This window comes from Mycteria americana, chromosome Z (assembly GCF_035582795.1).
Source record: "Mycteria americana isolate JAX WOST 10 ecotype Jacksonville Zoo and Gardens chromosome Z, USCA_MyAme_1.0, whole genome shotgun sequence".
Classification (NCBI taxonomy): domain Eukaryota; kingdom Metazoa; phylum Chordata; class Aves; order Ciconiiformes; family Ciconiidae; genus Mycteria; species Mycteria americana.
The window spans coordinates 68,600,450-68,626,578 of record NC_134396.1 but is presented as its reverse complement, the minus strand read 5'-3'; the positions used below and the strand labels follow the sequence as shown (position 1 = coordinate 68,626,578).

The 26,129-nt window shown below is 39.6% G+C and overlaps 1 protein-coding gene and 1 long non-coding RNA gene across 2 annotated transcripts in view; one reads left to right on the top strand and one right to left on the bottom strand.

The window, feature by feature from the left end:
- The window catches only part of SVEP1 (sushi, von Willebrand factor type A, EGF and pentraxin domain containing 1), a 133,381-nt gene that overhangs the window by 89,502 nt on the left and 17,750 nt on the right, over positions 1 to 26,129 (bottom strand). Inside the window, exons 2-3 of the mRNA XM_075526166.1 lie at positions 23,825 to 24,080; positions 22,443 to 22,619 (exon numbers count right to left, since the gene is read on the bottom strand). Coding sequence (XP_075382281.1) covers positions 22,443 to 22,619; positions 23,825 to 24,080 — 433 coding nt within the window. The remainder of the gene's footprint in view (positions 1 to 22,442; positions 22,620 to 23,824; positions 24,081 to 26,129) is intronic.
- Positions 12,987 to 18,666, top strand: LOC142421531 (uncharacterized). The gene is made up of 3 exons (XR_012778898.1): positions 12,987 to 13,268; positions 14,510 to 14,615; positions 18,579 to 18,666. It is a non-coding gene; the product is annotated as an uncharacterized LOC142421531 (long non-coding RNA).

Genomic DNA, 26,129 nt, shown 5'->3' with positions numbered 1-26,129 from the left:
AGCTTGAGAGGCAAGCACATATGAAGAGCACATGTGGCCCCAACCATGACTGATCATACAGATGTCTCTCTGGGGTCTCTTCTAAGAAGCAAGCCGTGCCAAATTTTCATTGCATTCTAGTCACCAGTCTGCACTCACCAACATGCCCTCTATACCCGCAAAAAACAGCTGCAGGGAGAGATCATCTTCTCCAGTGCTAATCTGTAAAAACAATTTAAATTTTTCTTCAAGGCTTGCTTCCCCTTGCCAACAATGCGATGGTATAAAAAGGCTCAAAACAGTGTGTGAATGAACACCAGCGTAAATAAGTATCAATCTGGCACTGTCAAGAATGACAAAAAAAGGCAAGAATTTTAAAATGGGGAAACAATTTTAACAGTATCAGCCTTTAAAAAGTGAGGGCACTTAGGTGCACATCTGCATGTATGATCTCAACAAAAGATTTAACTACTGCCTATATGTGTATCATGTTGTTCTTTGCCCAGAAGCAAGGGGAGGAGCAAGGAAATGCTTTTTGTTTAATGTAATTCTCCTCTTGAGACCAGATACTGAGTTACACCACAGGATTACCTCTTTGTTACAGGAATGAAAGAATATCTGGAAGCACGGATTAGCGTGCTAACTCAAACAAGCAGAGGCCCCAAACTCCCCAAGCACACAAAGATAGCTCACACTGAAGTTGTCACCAACAACAACCTGCTTTCATAAAATGGTAGGTATTCACCAATTATTCACATTCAGATTCTATTGTCAGTGGTAATGACAGTGCAATAACCGTCTGATCATAAATGGGAATGAAATAATACATGCTTACTTCAGCATGCCTCCTGCATTTTCCTCCTCAGTTATGCTCTCCTAGGGTATACAACTAACTGAAAAAATGTACAAAAATCCAGCATGTCTATTCTGTTTCTGAACACTACACGGCTTGATGACTTCTTAGGCCACCAATGGAACACATTTTCCTCCTCCTTTATCTACCAAAAAAAATTAAGTTTTGCATGGAAAAGAAATCATTAGAAAGGAAATATGACACAGGTTTGCTAGAAACAAAGACCCATAGGGTAGGCATAAAAACATTTCAGTCAACGCATATGTATTGACATCATAACTATATGTCAAGACATTGCCTGAAGCTGAACAATGGACATGGAATGCTAGGAAAGTCCACCAAAAAATCAAAGGATAGAGTTTCAAATTCAGTAGGAATTCTTTTGCTCTGCCTACCTACAATAATGACAAATTTGGTATTTTAATGTTCAAGCAAAAATAATTTAACATTGTAAAAGTGACAACACAAAACAAGGTATATTTCAGAGATTCATCAAACACTTAACACGTATTATCCAGTTTGGCTTTTTTTTGACTGCAAATACTAAAGCCAGTAGCAAAGTTAAGCCAACCGGTATTGAACCCACATGATGGCATAAAGACTCCAGTCTGGATTTAAACAGGTAGAGATTATGCATCAAAGGGTTCTACTCTGTGACACAGGGACACAATTCTTCCACTGAATGTATGAGTACAAATTCTAAGGATAAACAATTCTGCCTTAAAAATGTAAATCTTTTAAAATCCTGGGAGAGCAGGCAAGCTCAATTTCCTCTCCAACTACACTAGTGTATCTAACTCACTGAAATGGAATCATTCTTCATTTATCCCAGTGTAAGAGAGAGGAGAGTCAAACTCCATGTATTTCAAAGATTAATTTGAGGGATTTTGTATTTTCTTCAATGCATAATTTCTCCCACTAACTACATTTACTAAGTAATCTCTGACATGAGCTGTTTTTTCCACACTTGATGCTAATGAAGGATCCGATTAAGGGTTTATCTTTTGCGGGATATGACAGGAATCAGCTAGGCAATATCCTGCTCTCCCCTGCATCAACCTGAGCTCTATTGATACACTGCTACTGTGATGATTGTAGTCTCTAATTCTCATTTTTTTCCCACATATGTGTAAAGCCTAAATGAAATAACACTTTGATGCAAATCACAAATACAGAAATAGTCTTTATAACTCAATCCCCAAACTTCTTAAATGAGGAAAGAAAGTCTAGTTTTCCATTTAATCAAACTGGTTTTATGCTACTGTAATTAGTTTTATGACACTGATTACATTGATATGCACTTAACATAATGAAGTGGTGAATCTGTCCCAGAATCAGAGTGTACCATAAATACCTATTCGTATTTTGGTTTGCTGGTGTCTACTAAAAATGATGCAATCCATAGGTCACAGAATCTCTAAACGATCACTGGATGTTTGTATTCAATTCTTTCCCTGTTTCCTCAGTTTTTGTCACTGAACATACATGGACAGGAGATTTTTGGTTATGTGGATCTTTGACCTGGCATATGCGGTCTTGTACTTTTATTCATTCGTTGGAAGTTATGTGGAAGATCCAGTGTGTGTCCAGAACTACTTCAAATTATAGTCCACAACATCAGGACAACCAAAACCTCAAATTAACTCACATTTATGCCCTTGGAGGAGAACTACAGCCTGAAGGTGTGGGCTCTCTCTCCCACTGCTTTACTTCATCTAAGATTCTTGTGCCTTGGCACCAGCAAAAAAAAAAAAGAAAATTAGAAAATGTGTCACCCTGACCTTCCTGTACGTGAAACAAGTACTGTGGTATCTGTATTTGCCATCAGTCATGTTTTAAATTTGCCACCATGAATGCGCCTGTCCTGGTTTCGGCTGGGATGGTGTTAATTTTCTTCATAGTAGCTGGTATAGTGCTGTGTTTTGGATTTAGTATGAGAATAATGCTGATAACACACTCATGCTTTAGTTCCTGCTGAGCAGTGCTTACACAGAGTCAAGGCCTTTTCTGCTCCTCACTCCACCCCACCAGCAAGGAGGCTGGGGGTGCACAAGGCGTTGGGAGGGGACACAGCTGGGACAGCTGACCCCAACTGGCCAAAGGGATATTCCACACCATATGATGTCATGCTCAGTATATAAACTAGGTGAAAAGCTGGCTGGGGGTCCACTGCTTGGGAACTAGCTAGGCATCAGTCAGCAGGTGGTGAGCAATTGCACTGTGCATCACTTGTTTTGTATATTCTTTTATCATTATTAGTATTTTCCCTTCCTTTTTTGTCCTATTAAATTGTCTTTATCTCAACCCACAAGTTTTACCTTTTTTTTTTATTCTCTCCCCCACCCCACTGGGGGGGAGTGAGCGAACAGCTGTGTGGTTAGCTGCCTACCACGTTAAACCATAACAGGGCCTGACTATAAAGCTTAGTTATTTTACTAAACAGAAGTAAAAACTTTCATGAGGAAGGAATTACAAAGAAGTTACAGTACGTTATCATGTGGTACACCTTTCTGCCCTGATATCTGCATCTCTCATCGTGACAAGGTACTATACGATCAGATTTACCTAAGGGCCAAGTGCACCTGCTATTAGAAGAAGCACTAGGAACAAGTGGCTGTTATGTATTCCCTGTGACAATGGCCTGCCAAATAGAATATGCTTTACAAGGACAATGCATGGTGTCATGGAGGAAATGGAGATCCACGTTCCACATCAAGCAGCCAGAGACTTCCTGATGCTTTCCCACTTACTGCTGCAGCAGAGGAAGAGTTTGGGATGTCTTGCAGTACTAGCATGCAGTGCTGCCCAACCCTCCCTTCTGCCTCCATAAACCATTCTGCTGCTGCTGCACAGTTCTGCAAGGGAAGAATGTGAATAACATGGGAGGAATACTGATGGAAGCCACAGTTGCATCAAACTCCCCAGTCCCTTGCCCTCTCCATATAATTCGCAGTGGTATCTCTCAGCTGTTGCTGTAACTATTGTATTCTGCAAACCTGGGGCACCAATGTGCCCCAGGATTCTGTAATTTTCAGGTCTATTCTACTAAACCAAACAATGAACCACGGTTGTGGGGTTGTCTCCTGGTGTTTAACAAGCCAAAAAATGCTTGGCTTGGGCCAGCAGAAAAACAGACTAACCTGGCCTCTGAAATGTACCTCACTGGACTTGCACATGAAGATCTTGAAGCCTGCTTCTCAAAGATTTTCCATACCCTGGGTCTCTCCTGTAGAGACTGCCTCCAGAAGTTACAGCTTTTGTTGTCACATTTAAGTTATCTAGGAAGGTGGGTTTTTTTAAATCTCCTATACGGTAGGTTTGTCAGAACAGGCACTTTGTGCCCATGAAATGCCTTTGAAAAGCTAAAAAGAAAAAAATCTAAACGTTTGGCAGATACTATAATCCACCTTTCTGCAGTTTGCAACATGTATGGTGCCATAAAAATCCATGCTAGGATTACAAGAACTACGCAAGGAAGTGGCTTTAGTTAAACATTTGACACGTATGACTTGTACAAAGAGTGCAAAAGAAAACCTTGAGCTTGCCTTTAAGTGTAGGGATCAGGGAAGGATTTCTGCTAAGTCTCAGCATGTTCTCCAACTCTTTAATATTTCCTGTTATCCCCAGCATGCACTCTGCATTAATTTCAGACAGCATTGAACCTGCTCATCCATCTGCTCTTTGTCAGTATTCCTTAAGCATCCCTCTAACAGCAACATGATTTGCAATTTAACAAGCTAGATGTCTTCTCTGCTCCTATTTGATGTATTTTGCTCCATCTCTTTTATTAGATTTACAAATTTCCTCTGACTGGGGAGAGCAGGCTGAAACAAGTCAGAAGTTTAGCTGCTTCTGTACATGATACATAGGGAGGGGTTCACTCAAACCTTTTTCTTGAGTTTACAGACATCAAAACTGCAATATTCCACTACCAAGTAGGCTGCAGCATTTGGAATGACACTCTGAGATGATCTAGCTCTAGATCTTTAAGCACTTCAAACAGTCATAACAAACTTTCACCAGAAATAACTTGTTCACGATAAAAATGAGAGTCTTGGATCCTCTCCCATGGGGCAGAAGAACTGGAAAGTTGCCTGGAAGGAGATGCAGTCCCTTGGGTGAACATCCCATCTCAGTACCCCAAGCATACACAGTGTGGGGAACAATCTGCCTGCTGAAGAATATAAGTCCAAGAGCTATCACAGCTTGTAAAAGTTAGGATGCCTACAAGGACCTTCTTCCACAGGGAGGTCTGGCTGTGAGCCACAGCTGTGCTGAGCATTCTTGGGTAGGCTTGGGGCCAGCACAGTTAGACAAGATTACTGGAAAGCAACAATTCTGACTTCAAAACATCCTCCTCAGTAGTGGCACCAGTACTGAGAATATATAGAAAATCAATTTATGCCCAGTTTTAAAACTTTTTTAAAAACAGACCAACGATTATATGTTAAAAACACGGTGAGTGCCTTAAACAGATTCATACTTGAACCACACATGTGCACTGCAAGGACACAGAGCTTTTAAAAGTATTTTAAATGTTTTACAATCATAAAAATAAAGACTACTATATACACTTTTACAGATGGTAACTTCTCTCTTTGCCTGAAAGCATGTGCTTACTCAGGAATAAAAAAAGAAAATCCTGATTCCATGTACTGTGTTGTAATTTAAAAATAAGTTTACCCTTGTAGATTCTGTAGATTCTAATTCTACAAGTAGAATTCAATTCTTGTGAACTTGTAGCTTGAATGAAGCTACAAGCAGAATGAAGCTATAAGCTTCATTCAAGCTACAAGTTCACAAGATACATGCTGACAACTTCTGCAATTTGTATACACAGAAATGGCATTCATGTATTGAAATGAAGCTCTTTTGGTTTAAATCTTAGTGGCATTTTAGACAGTGTTTACAGGTTTGCTGCTTGCATAGGCATCAAATCTAGCCTTGGTGGTACATTTGGAGGGGATACCCAAAGCAAACATAAACATGCCTATTAGCTACGGGTATCAGCTCATGCCAGCACTTTTGATTTTTAGAGCTTGGATACTGACTTATGTCCTCATGCTCCTGCATATTTCTAAAATGTATCGTGCTAAAAGTGTACAACAAATTCCAAAACTACAAAAAGGTCTTTCTGGGAAATTAACTTAGTTGATTGTGTAAAGTTTGCCATGCAAGTAGAGACTATTTATGAATTTATTTATGTGCAAGTGAAGGTTTTGTGTCCAAAACATCACACACAATCAGATCCTTACTTAAAAGGGGAAAAAAATCAATTCTGAAAATGCTTTGCTCAGAGCAGAACTACTATATAGTAGGCTTCTCTGGACACGGTCTTCACCATAATCACAGACACACATTCCTCAGTAAACCTTGGCCATTGCTGATGTGGCAGCACATGCTACTCTAAATAGTACTGTTCTAAGTGCCCTGGATCTCTGGATAGCTTCCTGCTATTTAAATACATAAACACTGAAAAGGAACATCACCATCCTGTCCCAGGTGCACTTATTTGCCATTTTAATATACCTGCTATGAACTTATATTTTTGCTTTTACAAAACTGTAAAAAAATACAGACAGGTTGAAGTAAAGCAAATTCCATTAAAAAGAACCCAAACATTTTGTTTAGCTTGTGCTACACACAGATGAGCTGTTTCAGAGATCTAGTATCTGTCTTGTCTGAAGGCACTGGAAGCCCAGTTTTCTCTAGGCCTGGTCCAACCATCGTACCATGTACCATATAACTCTACTCTTCCTTTCAGCTGACAGAAAGGGTTCCGGGTCAAGAAGGAAAAGGGAGGGCCAAGAAAAGGACACATTTGCACAGGGGGGATTCAAATCAGATGCAGGGAGCAAAGTCACTCCATACTTTTTCTTACTTTTTCATTACTCCTCACTGTACCAACAAATTCACCAATCCATCACCTCCCTAACAGGATGGACTAATAAGCAGCTACTAGATGCCCAAAGGGCCAAAATTGTCCCTAGACCTAATCCCAAGTGATGGCAGTCATATACATCAGAAGACTTAAAAAGCTCCATCTAGGCTGCACTATATGTTGCTCAGTTAAGTCCCACGTGAGCTAGAGGCACACACTGGAAAGCAAGAAATAGTTCTCCTTTATCCACAACTGGAAAGAGAGACTACTTGGAAAAAGAGAAGTCTGAGCTGGGGCTGGAGAAAAAAAATTGGTTCCTTAACAACTCCTGATGTGCTACACCCAGAGGAAGCTGGACAGAAGTGAGAATCTACTCTACTGCCTGCAACTCTTGGGACACTCTGAAATCACCACAACTCAGCCAGCGCTTGTTCAGCACAGCCTACGCTTTCTTCCAGAAGCAGGGAGCAAGACTCTCATGTTACACAGCTAACTCTACAGATAACCTCCTCCTGGGATTCCTCAAAGGTAATTTTAACCAAAATAAGGGACTGGGGTTTAGAAGTCAACAAAGTATGCACCCCAAGCTTCATAGCACTGACAGGTTTCTGCAGTGAAGAACATGCCTGGTAGTTCAAGATCCATTTCCATGGTGTTCACCTACTCAACAACTTGAACACAGTTTTGCATTCAATGATTCTTGGAACTTAAGACTGTAAATAAAAATGACTCTCTGGCCAAACTGAATGAGCAAACTGGCTTTTCTGAGAGCAGGAAGTTGCATGAGGAATCCAGGAGGAGTCAGAGACTCCACATCCTGAGATTTTCTCCTTCTCATTCAGGCAAAAATTGTGAATTTGCTCTCTGGCAAAATATTAACAGAACCCTGTATGGTCCTGAATTATTTTACTAGTCTAATGTGAAACTTTCCCTTTCTGCTGTTGCCTCCAACACCCACTCCCAGCAGCTGTTGGTGCATATGATCATGAAGAAAAAAAAAGATACCTATTTCTGCCTCCTTTCTCTGCAGATCAGAGTAGTTCCAGTTGCTGAATCACAGATGGGGAATGCAGCAAATAAGAGCTATTATAAACAGGAAAGTGAAGCTATTTCTGCCAGACCTTCAATAAACTGTCACTACTGCATTAGGTGCCAAACTTGGCCTCTTTTCCACATCCCTTATTTTTATCATTAAATATACTTTTCAACAACAGTGATTATACTCCTATTAAGTAACATTTCTGAGCACTGAAGATATAGCACATGACTGTGCAGATGGAGAACATATGTCATGATTTCCATGTTTATTTACTTAGCAGCCCAGGGTGAGAGTCAGACAGTTTTTGGTTAACTTGAGAGCTGAAGCACATGCAATGGCTCAGGCCAGTAATCAGACAACAAAAAGTGGTGGTTTTGCCAATTATTTTTTTACATATTGTGAAACTAGTCCAAACTCTGTGTAGAGTTCAGTAAACTGTTGTAATCTTGATATTATAGTTTCTACTTAATTCCTGGAATCACTACTGATACCCATGATTTACTGTGAAAAATGCCATAAATCCCATTCTCCATTCCTCATGCAAAACTCTTATGAAAACTGACAGGATTTCCTGAATTCTTTTAAAATGATTTAAATATGTAGATCAAAATAGTCTCGCTTATGGAAAGCAAGAGCACTGAAGAGAACAACTAGAACACTAAGCTCACTATTAACTGCTGCTTGCTCAAGAAACATTTGGAGAAGTGACTGCTTCTCACTTCATTTCCTCCATTCTCCCTTGTCCTCCCCTCTCATCTCTTTGCAAGACATAAAGGAAGTCCTTAAGGACAGATCTGACTCTTGCTAAAGCAATGTCAGCTGCAATCAAAAGGGTCACCTTAGATTTGAACTGAAGGAATGTGTTTTAAGTACTAAGTCCTGTGCCTGCCAACAAAGTGAACTTTACTACCGCAAAAGCTGTGGTAAAAAAGACTGAAGATAAAAAAGATTATGTTGCAGTACCACAACCAAATACACAGCCTTAGTCCCCAGTCCAACAAAGCTTCGTTCTGTGAAGAATCTCCATTAAAACATTTGTGAACAACACCTTTGCATCCCCCACTAGACAGCACTAATCTGGTCTCCATCCCTTAGCCACTCTGCAAAGACCTAACTTTCTGCAATGCAGGAGTTCTCCCATAAAGCAGGAATCCTGGCTTGTGTTCATAAGGCCCCCTCTTGCTATCAATATCGACCAAACAGGTGCTAAAGTAGCAACTTGTAACATCCAAAGGCCTTACTGAAGTACAGTTCTTTAAACTAGAATGAAATAGCCTGCTGCTGCTGCCAGAAAGGGAGCAGGGAAACAGCAGGGTGAGATTCTTTCAAGAACTGTCAGGTGCTCAGCCTCTCTGTACTGTGCTTCTGTAAAGTGAAACTGTGCTGTCCCACTTCTCCATCCTCTTCTCAGCTTCAAGGGTATTTTTTCCACCTTGAAGAAGCAGAATCACTTGTTCTCTTTCTAAAGGGCAGTGAGATCCTTTGAATGTTTTGGGATGAAAAAGGTCTGCCACACTTCTGGTCCCACCTTCTTCTCTAAATGCATGCCCTTTTTCTGAGCTTTTTTGCCATAAACAAGGCCATCTACACCTGCAGAGATGGAGAATAAGAAGGAGGGAACATTCTTAACTGCAACCTGAAGCAAAAAAAAAAAAAAAAAAAAAAAGGGTAAGCAGCAATAATGATTAAATCACTGCTTAATGGACCTAAGACTTACAACTATTAAACCACTGATTTTTAGCTAGAAAATCCAGTCCTAAACAGCAATTGATTCCAATTAGTTTGATTCACAAGATCATTAATGCTGTCTAAAAATATCCCAGTTTTCCCTGAGTTGGAGCCAAGCTCTTGGCTAATTTCTTGCACTTTTGCAGACCGTGAACCAGTGAGGAATGAAAGCAACAGATGATAAACTACCTCTCTGATGTAGGAATGTAAGAGGCACTGCACTTTCTATTTCAACATAGGAGGCCTCCCAAAAATGACCTTAAAAGTAGTGAGAATAAATCAATCTCTAACATCACTGGGAGTGAAATTTAAGACGTTACAGACAACTTTGTGAAGCATCACATTCACAGACCTTGAACTTGTTACCTTTAATACTTGTCTGTGCTTCAGCCTTGAGGCAAAAACCAGACAAGTAACAGCTGTAATCCATCACCTGCATCTTGAGGGATAGGTAGTTAAAAAGAAGTGGGGGAACAAGACGACAGTAAGGGGCTTCCCACATGTTCTCAGGGTGCAAGCTGCCTTCTTGCCTGTGACATAGTGGAAAGTGCCCAGGCAGCTGCTGAAGAACTGCTGGTGATGGTGAAGAGCTATCAGGAGAGTGAAAACAGCAGAATCCTGGAGGCTGGCAGAGCATGAGACCTCATTTGTCAACTGGAACTGAGGGCCATGCAAACTGTGCTCTTGGGGCCACAGTATAGCTTAGTACTGCCTTTAGGCCAAACTCATCTGGCACCTAGGCTAGGAGAGCCATTATTGTGGATGAGTACCAAAAAGGAGCATCACTGCTAAGTAGTGGAAAAGGTAGGAATGAAGGTAACCCTCACCTACTGTTACATTAAAGAGATACTGGCAGAGGGTGCCTCAGTGTCTGTATGGTGCTGTATTTTGTAAGGCATTGTATTTTGAACTTCCATTCAGAAATAAAAGACAGCAAAATTTACATACATGTTTTACTCTATAATTCACAATGACATAAAAATTGAAGTGAAGGGATTTGCAAGTGACTGCATATTTTGATCCTCACTATGTTGAGGCAAAGGCTTAGACTCTGAAAAGAGGGAAATTGACTATTTGCATTTCAGGTGATATTCTTTGCCAAGTTGACAACAGAAATAGGGCTAGAGAACCAGAGTATATTTAGGTATACAAACTAATACCTCTGTGAGATAGATAATAATGGTAGTCCTAAAGAAACACCAGCTTAACTACACGTAGCTCTTCTGGTGTATAACCATGAGGCTTGGCAAGCATTCCTTACATTCTGCGTTGACACCAAGACTCCTCAGAATAGAATCACAGAATCATAGAATAGTTTGGGTTGGAAGGGACCTTTACAGGTCATCTAGTCCAACCCCCTGCAATGACAGGGATATCTTTAACTAGATGAGGTTGCTCAGAGCCCCGTCCAGCCTGACCTTGAAGGCTTCCAGGGATGGGGCATCTACCACCTCTCTGGGCAACCTGTTCCAGTGCCTCACCACCCTCATTGTAAAAAATTTCTTCCTTATATCTAGTCTAAACCTACCCTCTTTTAGTTTAAAACCATTACACCTTGTCCTAATGCAACAGGCCTTGCTAAAAAGTTTGTCCCCATCTTTCTTATAGGCCTCCTTTAAGTACTGGAAGGCTGCCCCAGCCCCAGAGCCTTCTCCAGGCTGAACAACTCAGTCTCCCACTCTCCTTCTTGTACTTAGAAAAACCTAGTCCTGTGAACTGAGTTACTTGAAAGAGTAACTTTTGCAGCACTTCATATTCCTGCAGGCAAACCCTTCTTCCATACCCTCTGTCTTGAGACCTATGGCACCTCTGTGCTACAGAGGTAAAAAAGATGCAGAGGATTTAAACCAGTTAGCTGCTGCATTTATTGGTACTGGAGCACCTCTACACTGGCCTGGACTCTCCAGAGTGAGCCCACATACTGTCGCTGCTGTAAGATGCACTGGGCCTGTTTCCTATGATGCTAAAGTTATTGCAGCAGGCTTTAACAGACTGCTGTCCCCAGGCCTATGTAGGCTTCACGAGATGCTCTGAGGGCAGCAGACGGGCAAAGCATGAAATGAGGGACAGAAAGAGAAAACACAGTAACAGGCCAACATTTTCCTCCAAAGCTCCAGGTGTTTTTACACAGACATTAAACTCAGAATACAAATATATGCCTTTAAATTAATGTGACTTAGAGTATTTCCAGCCTGTGTAGATATAGGTGTTTCTGTGTTCCACCAGAACACTTTCTCCATCTCTATGCAGTTTTTAATACCACCTATGTGTATTTTCAGGTAAGAGTTTTTCTAGGGGAACACAGTCAGAATGTAGCAAGCACTTTTCTGTCATAAAACCATAAAACTGGGGCTGAAGGGAAGCCTGCAACAGTAATAGGAATGTTATACTCTGGACTATTCTGTGAAGCCTTAACCAACAAACAGGCTGGAATTAATAGCAATAATCTGTGAAAAAAAAAACCATGTAGCATCAGCAGCCACAATGTTCTTGTACTTTACCTTCTGGCATTCTTGTTTGAGAAACAAACTACATACCACAAGGAGACGGAAACTTTGCATGGGAATTTACTATGGCATTTACAAGGGAACACCCATTGTTTGAACTTTTTGGGCCAAAACTCCACTTATTTTTTTAGCTATCCTCAGAATGTTTCTTTTGCTCTCATGAAAAAAACCCCAGCAGATTTGCCTCATGGCCAGGAGAAGGAGCCAGATCTTTGGTTGTGACAAGAGGGTGCAGCTCTGCATAAAATCAGTACAGCTGCACACACCTACATGAAGATTTTGCCATTCCTCTATGCTTTACACTAATGAAAAACTGCAACTTAGTGCTTAATTGTATTGGGCTTTGTTTCAAATCTGTCAGGTCCAAACTATAACTAAATGATATGCCTACAATTAGACTATATGATTAACTACATTATACACATTTCTGTAAAATTATCTTTCTCAACTCCCCCCCTGCAGAGGTCCATTAATTCTTCCCATTCTTGTGGAGGAAAACACTTCGTATTTAATAAATTTCAGACTAGAGAGAAAAAATTCAACTCCTCAAACTACCTTCAGATGTCAGCCCTACTAAAACATCTGCATTGGAAGTGTGAGTTGCTGGTCTGGCTTTGTTTTGCATGGTAACAAATTAAACCCTAGGGTTTTGGCCAGAAGAGGTTCCCATTTCTGTGCAGAGTCCTGATTTCTGTTTTCATCAAAACACGAACAAAAAAAGGGGAAACCAATTTCCTGTTTGATGAAACTGATCTGTGTTGTTGCTTTCTCATTTTTAAGGGATCCGGTCACACTCCACCACGCAGTTGGCACTGTTTCTGGGTAAGAAGGCTGGGCCATCTGCAGTAGATTTTAGAGTGACAGAAGAAAACAAGGCTGCTTACAAGACAGCAGATCAAACTGCTCCCATCTATTCTGGCTGTTAAGTACCTGGCAGATAGATTAAGCTTATCATAAAATGTCTACAGCCTATTTACCCTAATTCTGCTCCACGCTGAGTAGGCTTTTGCCCCCTTTTCATCATCATGTTTTTTTCAGCATACTCTTCTTGCTGCCCGCTGCCTTTGCTGGAGTGGTACCAGAGTCTGCAGTACTTCTGGACCCCTGTGGCTGAAGAAACAGAGAATGTGCGCAGCAGGAGGAAGCAAGGAGCATAGCTGCAGGGGACAGACAGAGAGGGCTTCTTCCCTGGAAGTGATTGTGAAATGATCTGAGGAACCTGCCAGACAATTTTCCACAGAGAGCACAGAGAAGTCAGCTGGACAGGACTGAACACAAGAGGTAACAGAAAAGCCATCTCATCCCTTCTCACTACTATCTTCCCTCTCTTATGATGGTGGTAGCCAAATGGACAGAAGGTAGTGGAAGAAACATCTATATTGCCTTTTGGGTAAATATCCCTTGAAGCACTTTGTTTAGGTCAAAATCTGCAAACAAATGACTTATTTAGCTGTGGGTTATGACCTGATGCAAACTGCATTTTATACAAAATACTTGCTTCATATTGGAAAAGAAGTAAACAATTTTGTTTAAAATGTTGAAAGGAATAGTATTCATTCTTACAGAGAACACACTTTGCAATATTCACTGGCCTGGGTAGAGTGAATATCACAGCATAAGCAAGACAAGGATTTAAAAATAAAACAAAAATATTCCTACAGTCCGTGTTCAATTGGATAACGATTCTGAGAGCTAAGAGTCAAATTTGTTTGACCAAGTGACAAACACACCATGTACAATCCATCAAACTCCAAATGCAGCGACAGCGACTCCTGATTTTGTCACATTAAGAGCGCTATGCTCCAGTCTGGTTAAATGAATCAGCTTTGACAAGACTTTGGGAGCAACTTAATGATGCTAGCAATCCCAATACCTATTCACAACCTCACAGGCACAGGCACTAAGGCTAAACCTTACGAGTTAATTGTAGCACAAATTATGTCCTGGGAATGACTTAAGTACTTAAAGGTGATGCTTTGGAGCCTTAGAGAGCCACTAGGGACAAAATAGTTAATTAAAACAAGCTCTAAGTCTCTTAACCTCTCTCCTCGTTTCAATAATTAATGATCTTTGCTGTATACTGCCATCTTATTTTATCCCTGATGCACTCTTTCAAGAATTTTAATTTTTTCTTCTCTACGACAAAAGCTACTTAAAGGCTCACAGAATGCTAAGATGTCTGCTTTTAATTTGTGAGCCTGGCACAAGTTCAGGAATAATATGCGTGCGTGCGTGTCTATGAAAACATCCTGGCTATGTGTTTCTGAAAAGGTAGTAAAGGCAAGATGACACCATGTAATCCATAGGGGTAACCAAAGAATGTTGCAGTAAAAACCTTTTCATTAAGGAATTCAATGGACAGACAATTATTCCAGTAAGTGCATGGTATGATGCAAGTCCCCATCCTGAAAATGATTCTCAAATCTGCAAGACCAGTCAAAGGCTTACCAAAGGCCTGTGCTAAAACGGTATGAGCCTAAACTGTTTAAAAATCTTTGACAACTGGCTGATGAATGTTTCAGGCAGTTAAGGAAGACATGTTCAGCACAAAGTTTGTAAACTACCACTTGGCCTGGGACTGCACAGCTGGAAAAGGATGTTTTCAAACCATGTAAAATCTCAATAGAGGTAAGGCAGCCTGCTTTTTATCCTGTCTAGGACTCAAGGCAAAGCCCAGGCTTAACAGTAAAGGTTTTCCAGTCATTTAACTAAAGGCTAAACCTATCTGGTGCTGCATTTACACTTGGAGCTTTCTTCATTGTGACAGCCGCCTGCAATGGTTATACTGTGGCCAAAGGACAGCTTGGGCGCTCCAGGAAGAGTCTAAGTCTGATCGGCACAGAAAGCTGGAGACTATTTCTGTGTCATGTCTATTTCTATTCAGAGCACAGTTTCTGCTCCTCTCAAGCCCTCCAGATGGCTGATTTTTCTCCTCTAATTGCACATAAGAACTTTGGCCAGAGGCTTTATTTTTGTGACATTCTGAGGTGACCAGGACAAGTCACTTCTGAGATAAGGAAAAAAGGGTAACTTATGCATTACTTTCCAACTTTCCATCAAATTTATTTCAGAAATAGCTCTGTACTTAATACAAAAGAAAGAGCCTGTTTTGGCATAGAAACTTATTTTCTAAAGCCTGATATGACATCTAGTTGGAAGGGATGAGATGTTTTTCAATACTGCATACAGATGTAAAATTACACTTCTGCTTTTCTGGTCTGCACATGTCAAAATTGAATCTGGGTTTTCACCTTCACCCTTCATTTTTAAAGAATTTCCTCAGAAATGGTGCTGGTCTACACATAAAACTTTTCTGTTGGTTGTTTTTGGTTAGTTTTAGGGTTTTCTTTCTCTTCTACAGTTCAGTTTGAAATGCAAAGGAAATAAGCTACATGGTGCAGAGTTAGAAAAATTCTATACCAATGAAACATCGTTATACATATTAGCTATCATGTTACTTAAAATTTTTGCTTTTGCAACAGAAGATCTTTGTAAGTTGATACAAAAGCCTGGAGAAGAGAGAAAAATGAGTCAGTTCCAAGGACTTGACCCAAAACTCATTAACACTACTGGAAATACTCTCATTCACTTCAACAGGCTTATCAAAACTATGGATATTGTTAAAAAAACACCAGTAGCTGCACACATAATTTGTTTAGGTGAAAAAACTTGTACCAAATTGACCAAGAAAAGCTCCTTTTTTACAATTTTGCAAGCAAAGCCATTGGTTAGATGTTAAAACATTCACATTTCTATGATGGTTTGGAAAGCTCACTGTCTGACTCTGGAGTTTGTTAAAGAGTTTTTCTGATGGACTGAATCTGGATTAAAATTCCACTTTGGAAACTATGAGGTTCACATAATCTTAAACAAAACAACAATCCTCCACCAAAACAAAGGAAAACCCTCAAGCAAGTCTGCATGATCTGCCCCACCTGAGTTGTGAATACTTAGATCCCAAAAGAAAGAAAATGAAATCCCCACCTCATCAGGATTTTTCCTACTTACATCTATGAAATGTATACTTAAAAAAACAAATAGTTTTGCTACTGTTTCCCTTCTAAGGCTTCACATGGGGAAAGCAGATCATAGAGGTTTTACAGTACCATAAGAAACACTTCAGTAATTGACAAAATCTGTTATCACTTCATACACACCTTGCCTTAGGAACCTTTTCGGTATCACTCGGTGGGTACAAGGTCATAAGGCTTCAAGGAGTAAACTCAGCAAAAGAAGCTTCCACTGCCAGAAATGCCTCATCCTCATAAAGCAGGTTGTGCAGGTGGGAAACAAACTACTTTGGTGCCAGAAGCCACTTAAAATGCAAGCAAAACTACTGTAGTATCACGCAAACTAACATTCACTTTTGTCAGAGTAATTCCTACCAAAAAAACCCTCTCCTGACATGAAGAATTTAGTGACATTATGCTTTTAAATTACCAGACCAAAGAAATTTATCTCTATTGTGTGCTCCATTTTGAAAATTCTTGCAGCATCCAAATCCTTTTCTTACTCAGTTGTTGCTTTGCTTCCTATAGCAACAAGCAGGAGAGTCTCTACCTGAATTTCCAAAAGCAAAGCAGGAAATAGTGGGCTTCAGGGGACAAGTTTTTGAGAACACAGATTTCAATGTAAAAAATCTGGAAGAGCATGTCTGCATGCTTCCAGATGTATTTATTTTCCACACAAAATATTAGTAAAAGCCATATTCCTTCAGTCTTTACACAAATAATAATTATGAATGTTTTTGCATTATTTTTTTAAGTCTTAAAAAGATTTTTTTAAAGATAATTAACCTACTAAACTTCCATTGCCATCTCTATAGCACTTGCTTCCTATATCCACCTTCCTCATCCACTTGTCTTCCAGTACTCTCAGTGGAAAACCAGATCAATTTACATTTCTCCTGTACTTACCTTACATGATGTTACGATACCCTCACTAGAAAAACACACTCATTTACATTTCTTCCGTATTTAACTATCACGATGTTATGCTCAAATTGTTACCCATAACGAGTCAAACAAGATTTATAAGAAAAAGAAAAAATACACAGAATGACAGCAAGGAATGTTTTTGCCAGTACTAATTAGGCATCAATTCACCGTTGCTTAGTCATGGGTATTTTGCATCCTTCCTCTTGGTTTAGATCCCTGCTTTCTTGTTTGCTCTTCTCCTTACATGACAGCCAGTCATTTTAACACAGTATATTCACAATAGAACCTCTGCGTATTATCACAGACAAAAAGCCCCTGAAGAGAGGCTGGAACAGAAGAAGGCTCCACTCAGGGGAAGCATTTTTTAAAATGAATAAATTACAAATAAAAGAGTAAAAGTATACAAAGGTATCTCATCCCCCAAAAGGGTTACAGAAAGGGGTTCATGATTAGACGACTGTTAAGCAAAAGGGGAGAACCACTGACTGAGAGGTGTTGTATGTACACAGAGCAACGGCTCTCCAGTCAAGCTTTTCTGTCTCTACAGTACATGAGTCCAACTCCAAGTCTCTCCAAACTGCCCAGGTTTCGTAAGCTTTAATTAATGCTTCATTAAGCATGTACATCCCAACTTCCTTGCCCAGCTGTAATCCAAGTTTTTCCAACTCATCTTGTTTAAAATTTTTATTTGCTTTCTTCTTTTTTGTTATCAAGATCTGCAGGTTTATGTGGCACAAGATAACACAATAGCAGCCATTTGACATTTTCCTCAAGGAGATGCTCCTTTTTCAATTTGCCAGTTTTCAATGGCTGCAGGTCTCAGGAGCAGCCTTCTTTTACTCAGAGCTAAGCTAGAACTGCAAAGTATTTTTCTGATTTAGAAATTAAAAACAATGGAGAGAAGAGGAACCAAAAGAGGAACTCCTGTCCAGTTTCAAGATGCAGGTGCAATAGATGAAAGCATGAAATGGCACTGCCTTGTGAGACAGCAAGAAACTAAGTTCTAAGAGCTTGAAAATCTGCAGTTCTGTGAATTAATACAAACCTTCAGATTCAACAGGCAAATTTAGCCCAAGATTTTACTATGGCTGGACAAGTTTTGTACACTCTGTTTTTCACACTCCCTTTCTTGCTCTCTTTTCCCTCCCTGTCTGTCAATTACTAGTGGAATCTCAGACTGCTGCTGGTGGTTTTCCTCCAGATCCATGACAGGCACCTGCTGAAGAGTATTGCATATGTTATGATATGTGTTGTTAACTCTGGATGCCTTGGGGCTTGGAGGGATCTTGTAAACTTAGTGAAAATTTCCACGTACGGTATGACAAGTTCAAGATAGTTGGCAAAGCTTCATTAAGCCAGGAACTCCTACAGGATAGTTAAAGAAACACCTCCCAAAAAGGAATATTGAGAAAGGGTGACGCAGCTTCCATGGCGGCAGAAGCTCCTATGAAAAGGAAGGGAGGAAAGACACAATATGGCAGAAAAGATGTTTAGCTTTCTTTGACCAGGCCATTGGAATCACCACCGGAATTAAAGTTCTTCCTGTCTGACTAAGAAAAGAACTGCTGGTAATATATTAAACACTTTTTTTTTTTTCCTAACTAGAAAGCTATCCAACTTATGAACATCAGGTTTTGTTTTGCATTCTCAACAGGAACAATCCTGAAAATCTCATGGAAAAAAATGCTCAGCTGAAAATTGTGTCCAAAATCCAAGAAACCACAAAACGCAAATCTCCCCTGCCTTGCTGGACCTACATTTCCTCAAAGTTTAAAGTCTTTTCAGTGAATTGTGTTCTGAATTAAAATTTGTAAAAAAAAGTCAAAGTTTTCACATTATTTCAGGTTTCTTTGTAAAGGCTCTTTACAGGTCTAATCCATGTGCTGTTTTGTATGCAAGACTGTTGCCATAGTGGCTGTGCAGATGATAATTTATATGCTGCATACTCCTAAATCAAAGCCTAGGCAACCTATTGAATACTCACACATACGGTGAAATTCTACACTTCAATAATTATACGCAAGTAGTGGACCAAAGATAAACAAAAGAAGGAATAACTAGCATAGACTACAAGTATTTCCTTTACTAGTTCTGCCCCGCCAACTGCATATCATCTTCATGAATACCTTGTGCTGCAAAAAATGGGGTCCACATGTTAGATAAAAGAAACTACTCATTTTAAGACAACAGTTTCCTGACCTCCACAATAACTGTGGTTCTGCTTAGGAGGTCACTGATGAGATGAACATGATGGGTATCATCCTTTAGTTGCATCATCATGAATGTAAAAAGTCATCCAACCCAAGAGCCCACTTAAAAAAGAACTTTCTCTGGAGAGTCTTGCCAAAAAAAATGTGTGAAAAAAATGTGTTAAAGACATATTCCCTAACTTCCTAAGACAGAGAAGAAGATACAAATGGAGATCTGGACATTTATTTTACTTTTCCATGGAACAAGCAGTTGCATTGAACAGCCCACCTTTTTATTGGTGGAATGGAAAACACCGCTATCATAGATAGTGGAAATCACAGATTCATTTTTGCTGACCTCTATTTTTGTTTGTTTGTCTCCAGTTTGAAAGTCAACATTTGTGATCAAGGAAATGAAGGAGAAAAAAAAGTGAAGCATTATTGAAGAGGAGGTGTTTATGTACTCTGCAATACTTGGGACTGGTTATGACACTGCCTCTGTTCTTCCTCTTTCTCCCTTCCTTTGTCACAATTGTCACAGATGTCTCTGCCTGCATGAGGCTGCTAGTGTGGGCCAAGAAGCTTTTGTTTGGTTTGCTTTTTAAAGTAGAGAACAGTCAGTCTGTTCTTCTTTCTGTGGCACATCATCAATAATATTACAAAGAACAGGAGGGGGACACTGAAGCCAGTTTCTGCTTTTCAGCACAAAGCATGCAGCTCCTATTTTCTTTAATGGAAGCTTTCTACAGAGTGTTTTCAGGTAATTAGGAAAATAAAGAACTTTTACAATTTTTACATAGTTATTCTGACACCTCACATTTAAAACCATAAACAACAGTAAGGTGGTATAATGGATAAGCACAAGACCATACAGAAAACAACCACAGAAAAGAACTAAAATAGGAAAAGGAACATATATGTTGCAGAAGAACAATCTCCAGTCTTAATGAAATCTCTCTAATAAAAGCTTTAGTGTATTAAGTAAACACAGGCTAGTAGAGTATCTGCAAGTTTAACCAATCAAAAGCTAAAAGTAGTCCAATTAAAATGTAAGTCCTGTCACTGCAAACTTGCCAAAAGTCCCCCTGCACATTATACAGTGAAGAAAAGTTAAGATGCATTCTTAAGATTCCTTATGCTTTACAAATCCACAGCTATGCTCAGCTGGGAAACGTTTAAAAAAAGAGGTTGGAATCCTTTTCAGAATAAAAGATTTCAAAATATGCTGTTTTTCCTTTAGAGAACACATGTTGCCTTTCGTTTCTGTCCATCTTAAAGAAGAATACAATAGTTGAGCAGCGCAGACATATTTTAGAGAACAGGCTTGAGTCACCCAGGTCAAATTCTCCCTAAAATATATGTATGCATCTTCAATTACCTTCATATATACAGCAGATGGCTGCAATCATCAGTTTATTTGCACTGTATCTAATACCAACACCTTTTAAAAACTTATTTTAGAAGCACCTGCTGATGATGCCAAAATGAAACTTTCCTCTGCAGCTGTGAAGTACCCATTTAAAGAAATAAGACTTTTATCATTTTTGGTGGCACTCAAAAGGTATGCTCACCCCATCAAAAGATCCTTTCATTAAAAAGGGTAACTCTAAAATGATAGGCCTGCTATCTTTAGGAATAACCCAAAACAATATTTAATGATACAAGCTATTGATAGAGGCAGAAATGCTGTGTTTACTTTGTTCAATAGGTTACTAGGGCACTCAAGGTGGAGGAAATTGACTTGAATTACAAAAGAAAAAATTAAGATGAAAATTTGATTTTGTCTGAAAACAATTTAGAACTACAACTGAAAATAAGGAAAATGGAATAGTGTATCTTCATTTAGAGTTAATTGAGCACACAAGGAAGCTGCACCCACTTACATCAAATAGGATTCTGATCCAATATGCCAGTGCTGACATTGACTCTTATCTACATTCCTCTACTCATGCTGCACTCAAAACCCAATGAATTCCTGCTTACCTACTTTTCGTAATACAGAACAAAAGAAAGATGCTCCAGAGGCACAAGGTGAATTACAAGGTGCTAACTGGCAGGGCGTATAATACAACTCATCAACTTCCCAACACAAACACTGGGGTATCTCAGTCCATTCTTGCACTGGTGACAGACACCTATCCTCCATCATGGGCTTATGTATAGTTTGGATCCCTCAATGTATCCTCATAATCCTGCTCGTGCAGGCATACAGCCATCACAGTCTCCATTAAACCTTCCCCTGAAGGAATTCTTTAGCTTCTAGTCACAAACCTGCCTGTGTCTATTCTCTGAACAGAACTACCAACTCTTACAAGTTACATCAAGAGACTCTCTATATGTAATGAAAATCACATTTAAAAAAGCAGCATGGCCCTCATAAACAGCAATACAACCATGATCCATATATCCACCACACTTAGTTCACATCTCATGAGGAAACATCTCATGAGAACTGTGATACGCAGAATATAAGTGAGAATATGAGAATACAAACAATATCAATACTAATACTGTATTTTGTTTCTAGTTGAGAAATGTTTGATTATAAGTACTCCTTTTGTCCAGCTCACAATACAAATATAACAAAGTTCAGATATGCTCTGACAATTTTGAAACTTTTGTCCTAGAAAAATCAATGGAGTTGGATAAAATCTGCATACGTTCTCTGACAATAAACATCTGTAAATTGTTGTTATTTCAACTATAGAGTTCGAATGCATACTAGTAAAACGACCTGTCCAAAAAGCAGTAACATCAACAATCTTAGCAAAATGTGATGACAAATTTCTGTTTAATGACTCAAATGCCTTCTTCCTCTTTAGTAACTGAACGTTAACATGAGAGAATTAAAGAACATTTAATTGACTGTAAGTTTCGCCAAGGATTTATCCTGCAAAGATCCACATATACAGCCCCTCCCCAAACAGGAAAGTTTATGAAAATTCAAAAAGTGATCAGCAAAATTAATGAAGGAAAAATTTACTAAGAGCACTTGACTGCAAAAGACATTACCTAAGACTCAGTAAACTCTAGTCACAAATTGTTGGTGAGCTGTGTTTTAGGAAAGTTTTACTGTGCCAGAATGTTTGTCCTATTGTTACCTCTTTCCTGTGCATCTCTTTGGGCTGTTGCTGGAGACACGGTACGAGGTGAGTTTGAGTGCTAGAGCTATTCTACGCGTTCAGCCAGAGAGAGTTGTCCAACAGCCTCAAATGCATTCTGATCCAGGTTCACAGCCATAATCCCAAACAAAGCTTTTTGCTCTCAACTAGATTAGCCATGTATTCAGGGCATACAGAGAAACCCAAGCACTGAGACAGAAGACTCACCTGTGCATTCATGTTGTAGTCCTTTCCCATAGTATCCTTTTTCACAGATGCACTCAAACTGGCCAGTGTGAGTGCCGCATTTACAGCTTGCCATGATGTCGCAGCAGTTTTCATTTGCCTCACAGAGATAGGAACAATGCGATATATCTTCTTGGATATAGCTGCCAGAGGGCAGGTCTGAAACAGTATCAATTTATTAACAAAAAATCCAAACAGAAGTCCCCCCGCAGCCTCACATTATGTCATTAGTGAAATGTTTCTTAAAAACCCTAGGTTCCAGTTCTAAGCAGTAGCAATGGCAGCATGAAGCAGAGCCTTGCCACACTCAAAATGTTAAAAACAAAAAAATCAGTGTTCTTATTCTGGAAAAAGGCTCATTGAAAACCACGGTGCAAAGATCCTCAAATTTTCTCATTTGGCTTCATTTGAGTCTAACACTGCCAGAATGCAGTCCCACTCCCAACAGAAGCTGCTGAGACAGCTTTCCCCGGCTTTGGTGGATGCCATCTTTGGCATCAGGAGAGCATTTGGTCATGGCATGTATAACCAGCTGGTCATATTAAAAAAAAAATCTTTCCCTTGGCACATTCACATAGACCAATTAAACCTTACCTGGAACAAACAGAATGGCAGTAAAGCCCACTACTTATGTAAAAGTAGCATGCTTTTAAAAATTAAACGTAGCAAATAAATGCTAATGGCTAGTTTGATGCATGTTCTAAGCTTCAGTCAAGCAGCACTGGCTTACAAATGAAAGTCTAGCCATGTGTTCTCACTTGCTATTCTAAACTTACTCTATTTTTCAGGAAGAACTTTTTTTTTAGAATACAGTAGATTGAAAAAGGATAAAACCACAGTCCAAACTCTCTTTCCACCCCTTGCTCTTTATAGTTTTACTGGACATATAAGGTCATAAATATAAATCTTATTCACCCTTATACACAGAGATCTAAATCAGTTCTGAACAGGCTAGCTTTTGTTGCTGTGTAAAATACCAGGTATTAAGACTAGTCCTAAGGTGTCTACTAGGTGCCTCTTTTGGACAACCATGTATCTGACTACAAGGTTCATCTATTCAAGCAAAAGTAACACTGGGCCAAGACCATGGTCTGTTCTTTGTGGACAAAATGAAGAGTTGAATGGAGGTAAGTATCTATGTACCAAGGAGGAGAATTTGGCTCACATTTGTTGATGATGAGTTAGTCAAACAAACAGTTTATCCTTTTACGTGAGGAATGAACACCTCTGCTAGAAAGCAAGAGGGAAACAAACAAAAAAAAGGAATCAACACTACATGAAATGTAATTACAAGACAGTACTGGAGATTTTTCTATTCAGACCTCTCTGCTCTTGGTAGATTTCTGAGGTTAGTACATTAATACCTTCATGAAGAGCCCTGCGTGCCAGAGCTTCAAACTCAGTAAAACTGTGAAGAAGGTAACAGTGATCTTCTTTTGGATGGGATGCCATGTCATTCAGTTCTCGGATATTCCCCTGCCATATCCCGAAGGTGAAGATCTCCACTCCAAATTCACGCAGGGATGCTGCAATGGGCCTTGGGTCTCCCCCATTGGAATATCCATCAGTAATGAGAAATATCACCTTTGTGGCATTTCCACGGGCGTGCCGTAATATTTGCTGGAAGAGAAAATGAAATTGCACACCTCAGCAAAGGGATAGTAGTGGTTGATCTGTACACTACTTCCTCCATGATGTGGCTCCTTTTATTTGAATTATACAGCTAGATTAAGTCCTTGCAAGACCACTCACTATAACGAAGATCAACCATCTGCAAGTAGAGCCTGTGGTTAGACAAGGCCAACCACTCAGTCACACTTCAGATGGTCACAGTCTGCACAATCACAGAAATCATGACACGATCTGAAATGAGACACTTTTCACACTAAGTCACCCATGTGTCAGACAGCAATGATCCTGACCAGTGCTTTAGCAACTTCGTTCAGACTGCAGTTTGAATAGGTAATACAAACACTGAAAATCTAGTGCAAGACCCATGAGACCAAAATTCAGATGCTGCCAACTGTCTCAGTGCCATAGGAGTGATGTGGATGCGTATCAGCTGCCAGTTTGGTCCATGTTGTTTTTCCATTCAGCACATGAATGCCATTTGGTTCCAAACTTGCTTGACCACTCGGGTAGGTGAAAACTCATCAAAGCCCACCATGAAAATGTGCTGCAAATGTGCTGCAAATCGTGGCACACCCACTCTCATTATCATGGCTTTCCTTATGTAATTTATGGACAATTCCTCTACAGTTTGTAAGGGGTAACTAAGAACAAAAAATATTTTATTAGGGATTATTTTGCTCAAAAAACCCCACAGATCTATTGGAAAAATTGTAGGGACTGACAGATCAACAAAAGGTGAAGAATCAGTCAAAACCACAGATAGAAATGTTGCAAACAGCTCTCACACACAGTATCAATCTTTTATACGAGGAATCTATGAGCGGTTAAAGCTTCCACTGTGATTATCTGGCCACAGGCCCATGAATTTTGTATTTCCACATGTTCTTTCCCACCTTCCTGCTACCATTTCCTCATCTAAAAGGTGAAATCTACCAAACTTCTGGGAAACAAAACTCCGTGTCATTCTCTTCCCATATAAGGCAGATGGGGAAGAGTTATTTACCCAGTAAGCCCACAAGAAATTTAATAGTGTATGCATAGACAGAGAACATGCCACAGAGCAGGTACATACATGTGCATGGGTATGAAGGAAAAGGTAGTGAGATGGAAGAGATTCTGTCAGAACAGCAGTCTTAAAAAAAAAGCATGTCAGATATCTGATGTGCAATGCAAAAATATAGCTGTGCCCGATGAGGCTTCATAAATCTCCCTCTATGAAAGCAAGTTTAACAGGCTTTAGAAACAGATGAGAACATGGGATTAGTTAGAAAAAAGTTCTTACTTATTGCCAGGCTAGTAAATTATAAATAAAAAGCAAAGAATTTGGGTATATCTCCTATTAAAGAAGCTTCAAAAGAGTGACCAGGCGCAGGATGACTTGCTTCCCTAAGTGCACCCTCAGCATGCCTCCTACAGTCAGCTACTGAATCACTACCAGCACAACTGCACTAGAAAGCTGTAGAAAACAAGTAGTCCTTAAAACTGTAATTTTATGCGTGGAAAACAAAACCCAAAGCGTGACAACAATCATTAGCATTTCCTATGGCATCATGCATTCAAGGATTAAATGTCAAGTCACACACAACAGTTATCAAGTTTAACCAGGTAATCAGTTGAAAAAAGAGAAATAAGTGACTAAAAGAACACTCAGTTCTCTTTATTGTGTGCAAACTGCTTGCTCCTAAGAGATCCAAATCCTTCTATCTGTATCTCCCACCATGGTGACTGCTTTTCTGTTGGTGATACATTTTTGTTTTTCTTGCAAGTCTGAGGTAACAAATATGATCTAACATATTTTAATGTCATCTTATGTTTTGATCCACTAAATTAAAAGGCCCACTTATAATTTATTGTTAGTCTCCTCCCAACAAGCATTTGGATTGTGGGTTATTTTAACCCCAGCACAGCATTCCCCATTTGTCCCTGTTAAATTGTGCTTTTCTCCCTTACAACAGTTTGCCAAGATCACTTTAGCTTGTCCGTCATGACCTCAAAACCTGCCCATAGTCCCTTCCACCCTGCTGCCATCTACAGATT